At 40.4% G+C, this 16,900-nt stretch overlaps 1 protein-coding gene across 1 annotated transcript in view; it reads left to right on the top strand.

The window, feature by feature from the left end:
• Positions 1 to 6,579, top strand: part of Klhl6 (kelch like family member 6) — a 61,695-nt gene extending 55,116 nt beyond the window's left edge. The window contains exon 7 of the mRNA XM_070029678.1: positions 6,346 to 6,579. Within this exon, the coding sequence (XP_069885779.1) occupies positions 6,346 to 6,422 (77 nt within the window). The 3' untranslated portion in view covers positions 6,423 to 6,579. The remainder of the gene's footprint in view (positions 1 to 6,345) is intronic.
• The last annotated feature ends 10,321 nt before the right edge of the window (positions 6,580 to 16,900 follow it).

The following is a 16,900-nucleotide window of genomic DNA, read 5'->3' as shown; positions in this document are numbered from 1 at the left end:
TGCTGCAAAGGCAGCATCTGTCCAGAATGGTGTAAGGGAGCCAGGCCATATCTAGAAGCTGCTGCCCAGTAATTACGGCACCATTATCGATTATCTTTTGGGCATTTTTTCCTATCAGAGGCTGATCTGTGAAAACCATAGATAACTTTTCTGGACTATGTGATGTTAAAAAAAAAATCATCAGAGGGTAGCCCTACTCCTACTGAACCTGACAGATGAATAGGGAATGTCCTTTTCTGAAAAGCATTGTGATTTGTAATACACCAAAGCTGGAGACCTTTCTCTGCCGGTTGCTGTTTGAAAGAACAGGGTTATATTAAATGGTCCTGTGATTTGAGGATTTTCGATCATACATGTCACAACCTTAAAGTAACCCTGAAAAGAACAAACTAGAAATTTGTACTTCTGCTCATTGTGTGATCTGTGCAAGACTAGAGATCCATGCTGTAAGTATTATGTCCACCTTTGGTCCTCAGCTCCACCCAGACCTGAGCTCCTGCCTGCCCTGGAGTTCCTGCCATACAGCTGGCCCCTCCCTCTCTCCACCCAGACCCACCTGAACTGCCATCTACCTCACTTCCTATCCCCAGGACCTGCTGCTACCTAGATAGTGGAGGCCACCATTTACTCTCTCTCTGGGGGAAACATGGCTCCTCTAATAAACCTTGTAATAATCTTTCTCCTGTGCCTGCCTGCCTCCGCATGGTCCCCTGGCATGGATGTGACAGATCCTTTCATGGATCCTTTCATTGATCCTTCATGCAAAATAAAAAATGAGGAGAGGACATGATCCCTAAGTTCACTTTCAGTCCTAAGCACGAGCTAGGGCTGCACTCCTGAAAATGTCCACCAGGGGGCAGGGGACATCCACAAGCTCCTTAGCTATGCTCCTAGTGATGGGTGGAGCCAAGGCTGGCTGAGGATTGCAGTATTGTCCCCAAAGAAGCTCATGTTTGAACTGCCCTCCTAGCTCCAGTTCTGTTCCCCTTCTCTGCATTCCCTTTCTCCCGTTGATCATAAGGTACATCTTTATTTTGGGCGATTCTAAGAAAGGAAAAGAATACAGTTCTTGCATGAATGATGGAACTTCTCAGTGGTGAATTAGTCAGACTATTTTTTCTTTGCTTTAAAATGTCTTATGCCTATCGTATACTTGCAGAACTTACCTAATACAGGGGAATCTTTCCAACCCATTTTCAGCAACAAAGTCTAACATAGCATCATTTACTTAAGTGACCAGGACACTGTAGATAGCTCCATCCTAAATATTTGTTTTTCTAATACAAAATTTATGTCCACTGCTCTATTCCCATGCTTTTCCTGTGCATAACATTTTAAGTAATAAAAATAAAATAAATTATGGGTCTGGGAAGGTGGCTCAGTAGTAGAGTGTTTGCCTTGCATGTATGAGGCCCTGGGTTTGATTCCTCGGCACCACAAAAGCAGAAAAAGATGGAAGTGGCACTGTGGCTCAAGTGGTAGAGTGCTAACCTTGAGTTGAAGAGCTGAGAAACAGCACCCAGGCCCAGAGTTCAGGCCCCACAACCGACCAAAAAAAAAAAAGTATATATGTATGTATATATGTATGTATGTATTGGTACTGGGCCTTGAACTCCTTGCTTGGAAAGCTTTGTGCTCTCCCTTGGTTTTTCTACTCAACACTGGCACTCGACCACTTGGGTTATGGATCTACTTCTAGCTTTTTGCTTCATTGGAGATAAGCATCTCACAGACTTTTCTGCCTAAGCTGGCTTCAAACTGTGATCCTCAAATCTTAGACTTAGCTAAGATTACAGGCATGAACCAGCATAACTGTTTTGTTTTAATGCCCAATAAAATCATTATTACCATGTGATAATTTCTTAGGAAATCTTCACTGAGATGTAATTGACATGCAACAAACTGCAGTTACTTGGCAAAGTGTTTTATGTAAATTGTGAAACCATCTTCATAAACAAGATAGTGAAACCATTGTTCCTCAGTTTCCCCTTGCCTCCTTATAACCCCCTCACTCATCCCCGTACCCTACCATATATGGTAACTAGAGATCTGCTTTCTGTCACTATGAATTCGTTTACATTTTCCAGAAGTTTCTAAAACATGCAACTTACTGGCTAGCTTCTTTCACTCAGCAATTTGCTTGAGATTTATTATTTCTTTTCTTAAAAAAAATGATGTAGGGCTGGGAAGGTGGCTCAGTGGTAGAGCGCTTGCCTTGCATGCCTGAGGCCCGATTCGATTCCTCAGCACCACATAAGCAAAAGGAAAAAAGCTGGAAGTGGCGCTGTGGCTCAAGTGGTAGAGTGCTAGCCTTGAGCTGAAGAGCTGAGGGACAGCACCCAGGCCCAGAGTTTAGGCCCCATGACCAGACCCCCCCCTCCCAAAAAAAGATGTAATCCTAGCTACTCAGGAGGCTGAAATGTGAGGATCATGGTTCAAAGCCAGTCCAGGCAGGAAAGTCTGCACGACTCTTATCTGCAATAAACCACCAGAAAAAACAGAAGTGGTGCTGTGGCTCAAGTGGTAGAGTGCTTGCCTTGAGCTGAAGAGCTCAGTGACAGCACCTAGGCCCAGAGTTCAAGCCCTATGGCTGACAAAAACAAACAAACAAAAAACAAATGAACAAACAAAAATAACTCTTAGCTGGGCACTGGTGGCTCATACCTATAATCCTAGGTACTCAGGAAGCTGAGATCTGAGGATCGTAGTTCAAAGTTAGCTTGGGCAAGAAAGTCCATGAGACTCTTATCTCCAATAAACTACTCAGAAAAAGTTGAAAGTGGTGCCATGACTCAAGTGGTAGAGCACTAGCCTTGATTGAGCCTGAGAAGCTCAAAGACAGCACCTAGGCCCTGTGTTCAAGCCCCAGGACTGGCAAACAAACAAACAGCTCTTATTTACATGCCATATTATTTACATGCCATATTATTTACATGGATTCAAGTATATAGCCTAACAATTCAAATGTGTAAATGTAAAAGACAATCTAAAAGATGCTTTTTCGGGTCCTGTGAATTAACTAAAAGTTCAACTTAGTATCCGTGCCCTCGATCTAAGCTATTCCCTGCTGCAGCCCCTCTGCAATCATCTTGGACTCGTGGAAAGGAGAGGAGTCACTGATAAGCATCTTGTGTGGAAGGCAAACTGCCCTCAAACAGCCAATGCCTTCTCCTTATCATCTTAAGGAGTGCAGTCCCAAACTCAAGAATCTACCTTGTTCCCTTCAGTTCCAGTAATAAAGTGATAACAGCTCTCATGGAATTCCTCCAGGGCAAAAACTGAGGTAATGGTCAATCCATCTACACCTCTGGCCTGAGACGGCCTTAACTCTGCACACCTTTCTCATCGCATAACTCCAAATCTTCCTATGAAGCCAATGTCTGCACTTCTGAAGCCAGCTGAAGATGTGCTGAAGGGCTGTCTTCCCATGGCTGCCATGTAATAATCTTTCTCTGTTCTTTACTCTGTGGTATTATTTAACATATGGAGGCAAGTAGCCAGACCCAAGTTGGAATTCCTAACTTTGGGCCTGAAGGCTAAGAATCTGGTTTCACAAACATCATCAAAACCTAATTTTAGGGATTTCTGTCATCCTGATTGCCATCATAAGTTCTGGTCTCCCAGCCCCTACTATCATTCCTTCAGTTTCTCTAGGTTTCCTGGAGGTTCCCTGGTACTGCAGGTTCTTTGCCAGTTCTTGACCTTGAATATAATTGAGTGATACAGTATGTGGTCTTTTGGCTTTGTTAATGGCTTTTTGAACTTAGGTAACAATTTCTAGGTTTATCCTTGTTATAACATATGTTCAATGTTTTATTTGTTTTTGTACCTGTACCTGTACCTGTACCATTAAACATTTTCTCCAGCAATGAAAAGGGTTCTAATAGTCTGTACTTGCTGTCTTTATTATAGCTATTTGGGGGCTTATGAAGAAGTATCTAATAAATTTTCATTTTCCTAATGAGTCATGATGAGCTCTTTGCCTATTGGCCATTCAGTTGTCCTGTTTGGAGAAATGTCTATTCACATCCTTTCTCTATTTTTAACTGTTATTATTTTTGCCGTGCTGGGAATCGAAGCTAGGACCTTGAATGTGTTGGGCAAGTGCTCTGCTATTGTATACCCTTAGCCACTGGATTTTGTTTTTTGTTTTTTGTTTTTGTGTGTGTGTGTGGGGGGGGTGGTAGGCCAGCCCTGGGGCTTGAATTAGAGCTAGGGCATTGTCCCTGAGCTTTTTTGCTCAAAGCTAGTCCTCTACCACTTGAGCCACAGCACCACCTCTGGCTTTTTTTTTTTTTGAGATGGGTCTCATGCCCGGGCTGGCTTTGAACTGTGACGTTCAGATCTCAGACTCCTAGGTAGCTAGGATTACAGGCGTGCGCCACCGGCACTTGGCTGCCATTGGCTTTTTGAAACATGGTCTCACTATGTAGGGCTTGAACAAATCCTCTGTTTTTAGTCTCCCAAGAGCTGAGATTACAGGCATGAACACCCAAGAATGGCTCTTTTCTATTTTTAAATTGGGTTATTTCACTTCCTATGGTTGCACTGTAAAAGTGTTCCATATATTTTGATGTAAGTCTCATTTAAGGCAGGATATATTTTCTCCTAGTTTGTGAGTTGTCTTTTGCTTTCCTTGTGTCTTTTTTTGTGGCATTGGGGATTGAACTCAGAGCCTTGTTTTTGTTTGCTAGGTGCTCTTCCACTTGAGCCATGCCCCTAGCCCATGAGTTCATTTCTGGGTACATTGTGAGGTACAAGTTCATCTTTCTGTCATGAATATCCAATTGCCCTACGGCCATTTGTTTAAAGCCTGCCCTTCTCACACTGCATTGTCGTGGCAAGGAAGTAGAAAAGAATGATACCTACTTTGGAAAGAAATAATTTTAAAACTACTGTTATTCATGGCTAACATGATCAGTTAGCTAGATAACATAATGGTATATATTAAAAAAATACAAAGTATGCCAGGTATGATGACTCATGCCTGTAATCCTAGTTACTTGAGAGACTGAGATCAGGAAGATTATTGGTTTGAGTCCAGATCAGGCAAAACACTCACAAGACTCCATTTCAACCAATACAAATCTGGACACATGTACCTGTTGACCATTCCAGCTGCATTAGGCAGAACAAATAGGAGAATTTGGGTTCAGGCTGGCCCTGAGTAAAAGCAGAAAAACAAAATAGGAAAGGTCTGTGAGCATGGCATCAGTGTTAGAACGCCAAGTGCAAAGCCACGAGTTTAAACTTCAGTACTGCCAACAAACAAACAACAAAACAATAATATTTCTCAAATAAGACAAGTTAGTAACTTTGTGGGAAATATAAAAATGTTTTGTCACTGGGTGCCAGTGGCTCATGTCTATAATTCTAGCTCCTCAGGAGGTTGAGATCTGAGGATCATGTCTCCAATTAAATACCAAAAATCCAGAAAGCCAGCCTTGAATGAAAAAGCTAAGGGACAGCGCCTAGGCCCTGAACTCAAGCTCCAGTACTAGCAAAATAAAATAAAATAAAATAAAAGTCTATGTGCTGACATTGATAATTAACAATTGATTTAAGAATGAAGGTCACTGTTTGTCCTTCTGGATCCCGATGAAGGTGGAGGTCCACCATCTTCTGCTGCTCCCTCATAACCCTGACCCTGAGGGCCTTCTTCAGCCTGGCCCTTGCGGTCCCACCTTGGTCGTAGTTCTGATTTCAAGTCCAAAGACATGAGTGAGGTTTTTAAAATATGTCCCCAAATTCTTTGATGATCTGCTCTTCTTTGACCAGGGCTGGGTTTAGTGGTCCACATGTAGTAGGTGGCAAGTAAGTGGTATGACTTGGTCATAAAAGTTTTTAGATACTCTTCCTTTTCCTCTCAGATCATTTACTCTGGAAACCCAACTGCTATCTTTTTTTTTGGTGCCGGTCCTAGGACTTGAACTTAGGATCTTGGCACTATCCCTGAGCTTCTTTTGCTCTAGGGTTCTACCACTTGAGCCACAGCTCTATTTCTGATTCTTTTGTAGTTGAGTGGAGATAAGAGTTTCATGGACTTTCCTGCTGGGCTGGCTTCAAACTGTGATCCTCAGATCTCAGCCTCCTGACTAGCTAGGATTAAAGGTGTGAGCCACCAGCGCCAGGCTTTTTCTTCTCCCAGTTCTCTTCCTTCACCCTCCTTTCTCTTCCTGCTTTTCTCCTTCCCTCTCTCCTTTTCCTTCCCTCCCCTACTCCTTCCTACTCTTTCCTTTTTCCTTACTTCTGAACTCATTTGTTGTCTTGATGGCAAAACATCTGGAGACTTCTTGGTCCACATAAGCTCCATTTAGCTGACTACTTTCTCTTTTTCACTTCCAGGATCCACGGTGCCAGAGTTCAGGCCAGAAAAGGTTGTGGAGGAGCCAGTGATGCATCGGACTCTGGGCCTCTGTTGAGAGGCAGACTATTGTTACAAAGGTAGGCTACAATAAGGGACACATGGCATGGAAATCAAAGCAAGGCAAAAGCAGGAATTGGATTACAAAAATACTAGGATTTCAAAATTAAATATGCACTAGCTCATGGTTTTATTTTGTTGTTTTGTTTTGTGGGGAACAGGTGCCCTCACTAAACTCTGGGCCTGGGCACAGTGCCTTAGCTTTTTCACTCGAGGCTGACACTCTGCCTCCTGAGTCACGGCTTCACTTCTGGATTAATGGTGGCTAATTGGACTTTCACCCAGACTGACTTCAAACTCCAGTCCTCAGCTCTTAGCCTCTCAAGTAGCTAGGACTACAGGCAAGACCACTAATGTCAGGCTCAGGAGACTTTACAGACTCATACCTTCTGAGAGGCAGTGACTACAACTCTAGCACCCCTAGGGCCCCCAGCTTGTGTGTGTGTGTGTGTGTGTGTGTGTGTGTGTGTGTGTGTGTGTGTGTGTGTATTAGGGTTTGAACTCAGGGCCTCATGCTCTTAGCTTTTATTTTAATTAATTAATTAATTTATTTATTTATTTATTTTGGGTCTGGTCGTGGGGCCTGAACTCTGGGCCTGGGCGCTGTCCCTCAGCTCTTCAGCTCAAGACTAGCGCTCTACCACTTGAGCCACAGCACCACTTCTGGCTTTTTTTCTGCTTATGTGGTGCTGAGGAATCGAACCCAGGGCCTCATGCATGCAAGGCAAGTGCTCTACCACTGAGCTACCTTCCCAGCCCCATGCTCTTAGCTTTTAAACGCAAGGCCAGTGCTCTACCAATTGAGTCATATCTCTATTTCTGGTGTTACTTGGAATTTTAAATGGCTTTCACATAATTTCTTAAACCATTCTTTCATCCCAGTGCCACTAGTTTCTTTACTAAAGATTTGGGGTTCATTCTTTGCTTATTTGTTCATATGGTATTCTCTTGCCTTCATTTCTTTGCATCAGTGAACAGAAGTTTGCACCTGTGTGTAGCTTGTGAATGAAGATAAACCTTGGTATAAGGGGGTGAGGAAGTTGTGGCCAGATGGACACAGTGGGCCTTGCTAACTGTGGGGCATTGCCAACAGTGGGGCCTGCCAACAGCCCATTTCCTCTGCCACACATCCAAAGTACAGATGGAATTTGAAGTCTTTGGATTAACGTTCAATCAAGAACTAACTCATTTTCTGCAATTGTATTTGTGTGTGGTGTGTGGTGTGTGGTATGTGGAGTGTGTGTGTGTGTGTGTATGTGTGTGTGTGTGTGTGTGTGTGTATAGAAATAACTATTACAGGGGAGGGAAGTAATGGTAGGGGAAAAACAATGCTCCATAGGAAATAGGGGGTAACAACACTCGATAGGAAATGTAGTCATTACCTTACTCATGTAACTGTAACCCCTCTGAACAATACCTTTACAATAAATATATATTAAAAAAGAAATAACTATTATACACTCACTCATCTTTGTCTATGGTCCAAGCTATTCATAGCTAATGTCACAGCTACCAAATACCCAAAGATAGCTACTGACTAGAATTTTATCTTTTCTTGAGGAGTCAAAACAAATTGGGAGCCTCTAAACTTGAATTCCTAAGTGCTGTAACTGAGAGGATGTATCATTTCCTACCCTTAAAATGTGGGGCTATAAATTCAATCTTCAGATTATTTCTTTATTTCATTAGCAGATAAAAAACTTATACTTCTCAGTATCAGTTACTTCAGTAGATTTACTGGGAAAAGGTGATAAAGTTCAAATTACAAGCTTCACAGTAAATCCTGAGCATCTGTGATTTCTTCAACTCAAAGTGACTTATTATGTCAACTTGACTTCTAGACTGGTTTTAACCTTAGCAAATTTATTTAATGGGATTCCATAGCAAAGTAGAAACAATTTAGAACTAATGTAGCAAAAATAAGTTACAGATGATTTTTGTGTATATCCTGATATTGGTAAGTTTTGGTCTGTTTTATGACCCAAGTCAAAGGAAAAGATATTTCTTGATACTAATTCTCTGTCTCTGTCTCTGTCTCTCTTTGTCTCTCTCTCCCCTCCCCCCTTCTCTTCTCTTCTCTTCTCTCTCTCTCTCTCTCTCTCTCTCTCTCTCTCTCTCTCTCTCTCTCTCTCTCTCTCTCTCTCTCTCTCTCTCTCTCTCTCTCTCTCTCTCTCTCCTGGTATTGGGGCTTGAACTCAGAGACTAGGTACTGTTCCTTAGATTTCTTGCTCAAGGCAGGTGCTCTACCACTTTAGTCACAGTTACATTTCCAGCTTTTTGGTGGTTAATTAGAAAAAAGAGTTTCATGGACTTTCCTACCTGGGTTGACTTCAAATTGTGATTCTCAGATTTCAGCTTCCTGAGTAGCTAGGATTATAGGTATGAGCCACTGGTGTTTCACTAGATAATTTAACCTTTTTCTCCTTTTCCATCCCTCAAAAGTACCAATAACTTTCTAACTATTAGACTAGAAAGAGTACAAAGAATGAATGTCTTCCTAAAGGATCCTCACCAATAGTTTATGCTTGTAACTCATAACCCTGTCAGTTTCATCTGTAAAGCTGACGTGATTCATGAACAATTTGAATTTCTAGTCAGAACACCAGTTTTATATACTAGTACCTATGAGACTAAGCATTCAGAAGTAAATAGAGACCTAATGCTTGAGTGTATTTCCAGAGGAGAAAGAGAAGTAAACATTCAGAGAAGCAGGTCTTATTCTAGGAGGATACTGATTCAAAATGGAAGAATTAAATGACTTTTTAGTCCTGATAGGCAAATAATATCTCCCAATTCTTATCCACTTGTCTTGTTTTCAGATAACATGTATCAAGTTATTATGATGAGTTTACAGTAGGCTAGGACCTTTGTGCCCTCTAATGGTACTTTCTTGAAATTGCACATTTCCACTGATTAATTGGGTCAGGTGTCCATCGGGTTTTTTGGTTTGTTTGTTTGTTTTTGCCAGTCCTGGGCCTTGAACTCAGGGCCTGGGCTCTGTCCCTGAAACTCTCTGTGCTCAAGGCAAGCACTCTAAAACTTGAGCCACAGCACCACTTCAGGCTTTTTCTGCTTATGTGCTACTGAGGAATCGAACCCAGGGCTTCATGCATGCTAGGTAAGCACTTTACCAGTAAGCCACATTCACAGCCCATGGATTATGGTGTTCATCAAGGCAGTTGCCACTAGAGTTGGAAGAGGGAAGGAGAATATGTAGGGCATAAATGAGGGTCAGAGCTGAAGTTTTCAGTTATGTACTTATGCACAATCAGGAGATTCTTCTAGTTAGAAAGTCTTACTCCTAGGGAGTTGCTGTCAGCAGGATGAATTCAGTGAGGTTAGGTGCATGTGCAAAGGCTGGGCCTGCCTCCTTTAAAATGTTGATATTTTGTTCAGCATGTTGGCATTTTGTTTGGCAGTTCTTGTATCAATTTTCATTTTTAAAATAGAACATTGAGCTGAATGCTCTCTCTCTACAGATATGTATACATATGGTGCTGTATATATACATACATATGTATATACAACATATATATAAGTGCACATACACGTAGATATTATATATATATATATATATATATATATATATATGTTTGTATTTCATAGAGAAGAAAGAAAAGGAAACATTCAGAGAAGCAGGTTTCTTTTTTTTTCTTTTTTTGTTGGTTGTGGTCTTGAACTCTGGGCTTGGGCCTGGGTGCTGTCTATGAGCTCTTCAGCTTAAGGTGAATGCTCTACCACTTGAGCCACAGCCCCACTTCTGGTTTTCTGGTGGTTTACTAGAGATAAGAGTCTCACAGACTTTCCTGCCAGGGCTGACTTTGAACTGTGATCCTCAGATTTCAGCCTCCTGAGTAGCTAGGATTACAGGCATAAGCCACAAGTGCTTGGCTGCAGGTTTCATTTTAATACTTCCCCCATAAGGAAGATACTGACTCACAATGGAATAAGTAAATGACTATATATACTCTTTTTTGTTGGTGCTCCCTTCAATTCTGCACCCAAAATACATGCTTTTCTTGCCACCTCTGATCTTAGCCCCATTCAGTGTATTTACACTCTGTAAGTCAAGAGTGTGGGTATTCCTGGGGAAGTGGAGGTGTCAGTGTGTAGGAATGAGGAGGCTCTCTGGGGCCTCTTCTCTAGGAAGCAGGAGGTCACAGTACGGGGACATGCCTGGGAGGAGGGATTTAGCATGTCTGCTGAAGAACTAGAGAATGAGAATAGTCTTGACTTTTATGAAGATTTTAACGAAGTTGCAGAAAACATAGAAGATTGTTGATATTTTATCTAAATGCAAACATCTCTACTCATCTATGCATGTGTTTGCCTTGTCTGTAAGCTTCTTAGCAAACAATGTATTAGTAAAGGAAGTATATTAGTTATTTTCTGTTGCTTTGACAAATTCTCTGACATAAACAACTCAGAAAGAGGTTTGTTTTGACTTATGACTTCAGAGAGTTCCTTCCATCATGATGGGGAGGGTGTGGAGCAGAGGAGCTCATCTTTTGGCAGCCAGGAAGCAGAGAGAGGAGCAGGAAGAGGGACAGAGGGAAGAAGAAAAGGAGAGAAGCACGGGAAGAAAGAATGAGGATGTCTGTAGTGGCAGACTTTTTTCTTTTTTTATTCCTTCTGGGAGTACCACATCTCCCAGCCCATTGGCTGCCCGGCATTTAAAGTAGGACTGGTCCCCTCAGTTAATCCTCTCTGGTACACAGATACACTGAGGTGTGCTTGCTAATCACCTAGGTGCTTCTCAATCCAATCAAGTTGACAGTCAGTATTAGCCATCACTGAGAGGAAAAAGGATTTTGCCTGCTAAATATACTGAACCCTAGGTACAGTATATTGCTGGAGAGGCATGTGGGTTTTTTTAAAACTCTGATATTAAAGCTTTTCATAACAAAAGTTTTAGTCATTTATTTTCAATTTTCTTGCACTATGGACAAACATTTGATGAATTGGACTTTTTAGAAAAAGGCTTTGAAAGTGATGCTGGAATGAGTTAAAATGTTGAGGCAGGTTTCTGATCGCTCACTCATGCAATCCTAGTATTTTGGGAGGCTGAGAATGGGGGAATATGATTTGAGGGAAGCTTGGATAAAGCTCATGAGACTCCATAAAGAGACGCTGAACTCGGTGGTATGTGTCTGTGACCCTGGAGAAGACAGGAGGTCTACAGTAGGTAGATCACAACCCAGGTGTACTCAGGTTGATGGGAAGCAAGACTTTATCCTAAAAACAACTAGTGATAAACAGGGCTGAGGTGTGGCTCAGTGGTATCATGTCAGCCTAGCAAGCTTAAGGTCCTAAGTTCAACCTCCCCACCACTGTGAATCTGAACAACAACAAACATTGGCAGGGATATGGGGGAAAAGGAACTCTACTGCAGCATGTTGGTGGGAATGTGAACTAGTATAATCACTCTGGACAGTCCTCTGGAAGCTCCTCAAAAACTAAACACAGACCTTCCCTACAACCCAGCCATACCACTCCTGGGCATCTACCCAGAATCTCACAAGCCAGAACATGTTCATTTCTGCACTATTCACAATAGCCAAGTTATGGAAACAGCCCAGTTGCCCTACAATTGATGAGTGGATCAAAAAAATGTGGCATCTATACACAATGTAATTTACACGGCCATTAAAAGGGATAATATTACATCATTTGCAAGGAAATGGATGGACTTAGAACAAATTACATTAAGTGAGGTAAGCCAAGCTCAGAGAGACAACTGGCACATTTTCTCTGATATGTGGAAGTTAGATCTAAAATACACTGGAATATGATAAATTATACAGAATTCTAAGCACTCACATGCAATGAGACCAAAGAAGGAGGTGCAATGCCTATGTGCCTCTTTATAATTATAAAAATTATATATATGCATATATACATGTATATATAAATGAACTCCAAGATATGAAATAAAGAGATATCTCTTTAAAAAATTTTGTGGAGGTATGGCTCAAGTGGTAGAGCACTAGCGCCAAAACAAAAACAAAAAAACCCTGAAATTTAGCAAGTGAAGGGGTGACATTGTCCAAAAAGAAATGTACTCATTACCTGACTTATGAAACTGTAACCTTTCTGTACATCACCTTTGAATACCAATAAAAATAATTTTTAAAATGAAAAAAAATTTTTGTGGATTGTTCTGTTTGCTTTATGTGTGATGTATTCATGTGTCTCTCTTTGGGAGGGTGTGGGAAGGCACAGAAAAAGGGTGAAAGGGTGAAAAAGTGTAGCAGTGGAGCTCACTGGACATTGATGAAAGTGAACTATACAACGTATGGGTGGAATCAGGAGAGAGGGACTGGGAGAGGGTGAGGGAAGGGGAGACCTGTGCAAAAGGAAATGTACTCATTGTCTGACTCAGTAATTGTAATCCCTCTGTACATCACATTTATAATAGCAATAAGTAAATTTTAATTGAATTTGGGTGATAATGCTGTATCGATGTGGATATTTATAACAAATGTAGCATGGTGATATGAGGCTATGCATGTGCGAGAACAGAATGCATAGGAGAATTCTTTGTTCTTCCTGCTTGGAGAAATAAACTCTACTAAAAATACAAAAATAGCCAGGCATGGCAGAATTTTGTATATTCCTATAATCCCAGAATTAGAGAGGTTGAGGCAGGATGATCATAAATTTGAAGCTAGCTTGAGTTACATAATGAGATCCTGCCAATAAATAGCATAAATAACATAAAAATTTTAAGCTGCTTGTGATTTACACTTGTAATCCTAGCTATTCAAGGAGGCTGAGATTTGAGGATCATGGTTCAAATGTAGCCTAGGCAGGAAAGTCTCTGAGATTCTTATCTGCAAAAAAAAACACCAAAAAGCTGGAATTAGAGCTTGGATCAAGTGGTAAATCATTAGCCTTGACCAAAAATGCTCAGAACAGCACCCAGGCCCTAAGTTAGAGGCCCAGAACCAGTATACACACAAGAAAGAAAATTTTAAACCATATTCATGTTTCTATTCTTAGAAAATTGTTATGGAAAATACCCGTATTGATCACTATTTGTTCATTAATAGAGAAAATGTCATTGCTAATAGCTACTTCAAGTATACCAGAAAGTACCACAGCAAAAGAGGGATAAATCTACATTCAAATACTTTTTTCTTTTTTTAAAGCCAGTGATTGGTAGATGGTGCTTATGAACATCTGCACCAATGAATGTCTGTAGTGTTGCTAAGCAACAGCTATCTGGAAACTATGGAAACCTTAGAAATGGCATATTTCCATGAAATTTTGCAACTGGAATAGATTTTATACTTATGGAGTGCTGCTTTCACCTTCCTCCTTTGAAAATATGGAGTCACTGCAAAAAGTAACAATTTTTTAAGAAAAAAGGAAACTACTTCAAAGAAAAATATACTTTATTGTAATTTATTGAACTTACATATAAAACAGCAACGTTTGTAGGATTTAACCCTAGCACATGACCATTGCTTGTACTTAGCAAAAGGCTCCAGTTTACACTAAGCACTAAAAAAATCATTTCCTTCAGATCAAAGAATAATTCCAAACAAAATCACCTTAAATATTTTCCTTAAAAGTAATTTAAGATGTGTTCTATTCTGCCTATTACCTAACACAATAATGGAAGATATGCTATTAACATAATGGGATGATTTTATATAGCACATATCTTTAACCAATAAGAACAGAAAATACCCAATAGAGGATCCCCAAAATAACCATCTTTACAAAACTAGGGAATAAACTTCTAAGCAAGTATTTTATAGACCCCATTTTATTTACTATTGTCACTATTATTTAATCTATCTTTTTGGCAGTACTAGAGATTAAACTCAGGGCCTCAAGCTTGCTAGGCAGGTACTTTCCCACTTGAGCCATATCTCTTTTTTTAACAGGCCATTTTTAAGGTAGGGTCCACTGCATGCCCGGCCTGGCCTGAGCCAGCATTGTCTGTGATTTCCCCTATCACAGCCATTGTGCTTCCCTCTGGAGCTGGGATGGCAGGCACATAGCACCATGCTCAGTCATTGATTGAGATTGAGTTTCATGAATATTTTCGCCCAGGCTGGTCTCAAACCATGATCCCCATGTCTATTTTCCAAGTAGCTAGGATTACAGACTTGAGCCACTTTGAGTGGACAGATCCCACTTTTTAAAAAAATAACCAATCATAAAGAATATAATTGACATATGCTCTGCTAATTTAACTGAGGATAAGGCCAGTGATGCACACATGAGCTCAGGACTAAAGCTGCTTTACTATCAAAGACTGTGTTTTTAGCCAGGTGCTTTTGGCTTACACCTGTAGTTATAGCTACTAAGTAGGCTGAGATTTGAGGATCATGGTTCAAAGCCAGCACAGGCAGGAAAGTCAGAAGAGGAGCTCAAGTGGTAGCGTGCTAGCCTTGGGCAAAAAAAAGCTCAGACACAGTACCCTAGCCTTGAGTTCAAGCCCCAGGACCAGCACAAAGAACACAAAGGAAAAAATGAAACCAAATGGCTGATTAGCTCTCAGCATTAAAACAAGATTGAAAATTCCTGGAAAGATGACAATGCACATTGTAATCACCTATTTAGCACTGCAAGCCCTATTCCCAGAAATGAGCCACCACTGTGGTCTGGCATTTCCTTCACTGGAGTACTGCAGGGAATCTCAATGTCACAAGGAATCCTCTTGTCTTTCATGTCTATGGCCACAAGCTTTCCTTCCAAATCGATGCCCCACTGCCAAATCTGAACAAAAATCCGAACTCATTAATAAGTGTGAGCCACTTGTCAGTCATCAGTGGCTCTTTATTGCTAAAATTATATAGAAAATGTGCTTCTACATGGAGCACTAGATGCTGCTGAAATATCTAGAGAAAAAGATTGATATTGCAGTTAGTACAGAAGGACTCAAGGCTCATCTTACTGCAAAATGAGATTTTAAAAATTCAGGTATCTTGAGCATTATTTATTTATAAAGCAGTGAAGAGAATTAGATTTGGGGGTAGTAAAATTAAAGACTACACCAAAGCAAGAGTGGGTGCCAGCCTGCAAGAGATGGCAGCACTAATGACCAAGCAAAGCAATGAATCCATTTTGCAACTGTTAACTGCAATTGTAGAGGCTGGAATGCTACCATTGCTTAGGACTGTGCTTTCTGACACATCAGTCACAAGACACCTATGGCTACTGAAATTTAACACAATGAAAATGAGATAAAATAGAAAATTCACATGCTCCTTTATTTATTTATCTATTTATTTATTTTTGTTGTTTGTGGGGCCTGAACTCTGGGCCTGGGCACTGTCCCTCAGCTCTTCAGCTCAGGGCTAGCACTCTACTACTTGAGCCACAGCACCACTTCCAGCTTTTCTGCTTATGTGGTGCTGAGGAATCAAACCCAGGGCCTCATGAATGCAAGGCAAGCACACTACCACTGAGCCACCTTCCCAGCCCCACATTATTTCATTTTAACATTCACTTGTAATCTGTCGGGACTTGTTGTGAACAGTACAGATATAGATCACATTCATTATCACATACTCCTGCACAGTTGTGGTCCAGGACCAAGGTAGTCATATAGACTAGTATTTCCTGCTCAGTCCATCTCCCCTACTATATGTCAAAAACTGTCAAAGAATCAGAAGAGAAAAATAAATATAACGACCCTGGCAATTTATTTTTATCCAAACAATATGTTGTTTCACTTGTGACTCTTCCTACATCAGATCCATCATATCTGTGACCACAACCTTGTCATGTACTCCTATCAGTTTCTGTATTAAAACACAAAATCATCTTTACATTAGTAGCAAGGCACAATTCAACTTACTTAGTAATACCCACAAATGGCTATTTATTTGCTAAAATAAATAAAAAAAATAATAAATACTTTGCCACTTACTAAGCTGACAGAAAACACTGACAAAGTTCTAATTGTAGAGGAAATGTGAAGGAAATGCAAGACATAAGCCACAAAACTTTAAAGAAAGACTCATGTAAATGAAAAACAATCAAACCTAACACAATTATTGATTTTTTCCCTTTGAATATCAATACTATTCAGCATGAAATCTAGGCTACATTTCACATTTGCTTTCATGTTGTGTATACTAGCCAATCACAACTTTCTTTTAGTACAATTTACATAAATCTTATCATTTTACCAGGCCATACGATTATTTTTCTGATTCATTTCCCTGATTTTCAAGCCTACCTACCTAACAAAAAAAAATCACTTTCAAAATCAGTCCATGATTTACTTCACTAGAATAAACACAGTAAATTCAAAGCAGATGATAGATATCCAACTGAAAATTCAATTTTTCACAGGTAGTAGCAGATTGTAGAGTATAATAACAGATGTGAAAATCAAAAACCTATGACATGAGTACATATGCATATTCTGATTCTAAAAGCAGCTCCTGCACACTCTTGTATGGCACAAAATATGAACCTCTCCACAAACCAACTTTTGGTGAAAAATGCTTT

Source organism: Dipodomys merriami, unplaced genomic scaffold (assembly GCF_024711535.1).
Source record: "Dipodomys merriami isolate MVZ:Mamm:240054 unplaced genomic scaffold, mDipMer1.0.p SCAF_2, whole genome shotgun sequence".
Lineage (NCBI taxonomy): Eukaryota > Metazoa > Chordata > Mammalia > Rodentia > Heteromyidae > Dipodomys > Dipodomys merriami.
Note: the sequence above shows the minus strand (reverse complement) of the source record. Positions and strands in the feature narration are given on the sequence as shown.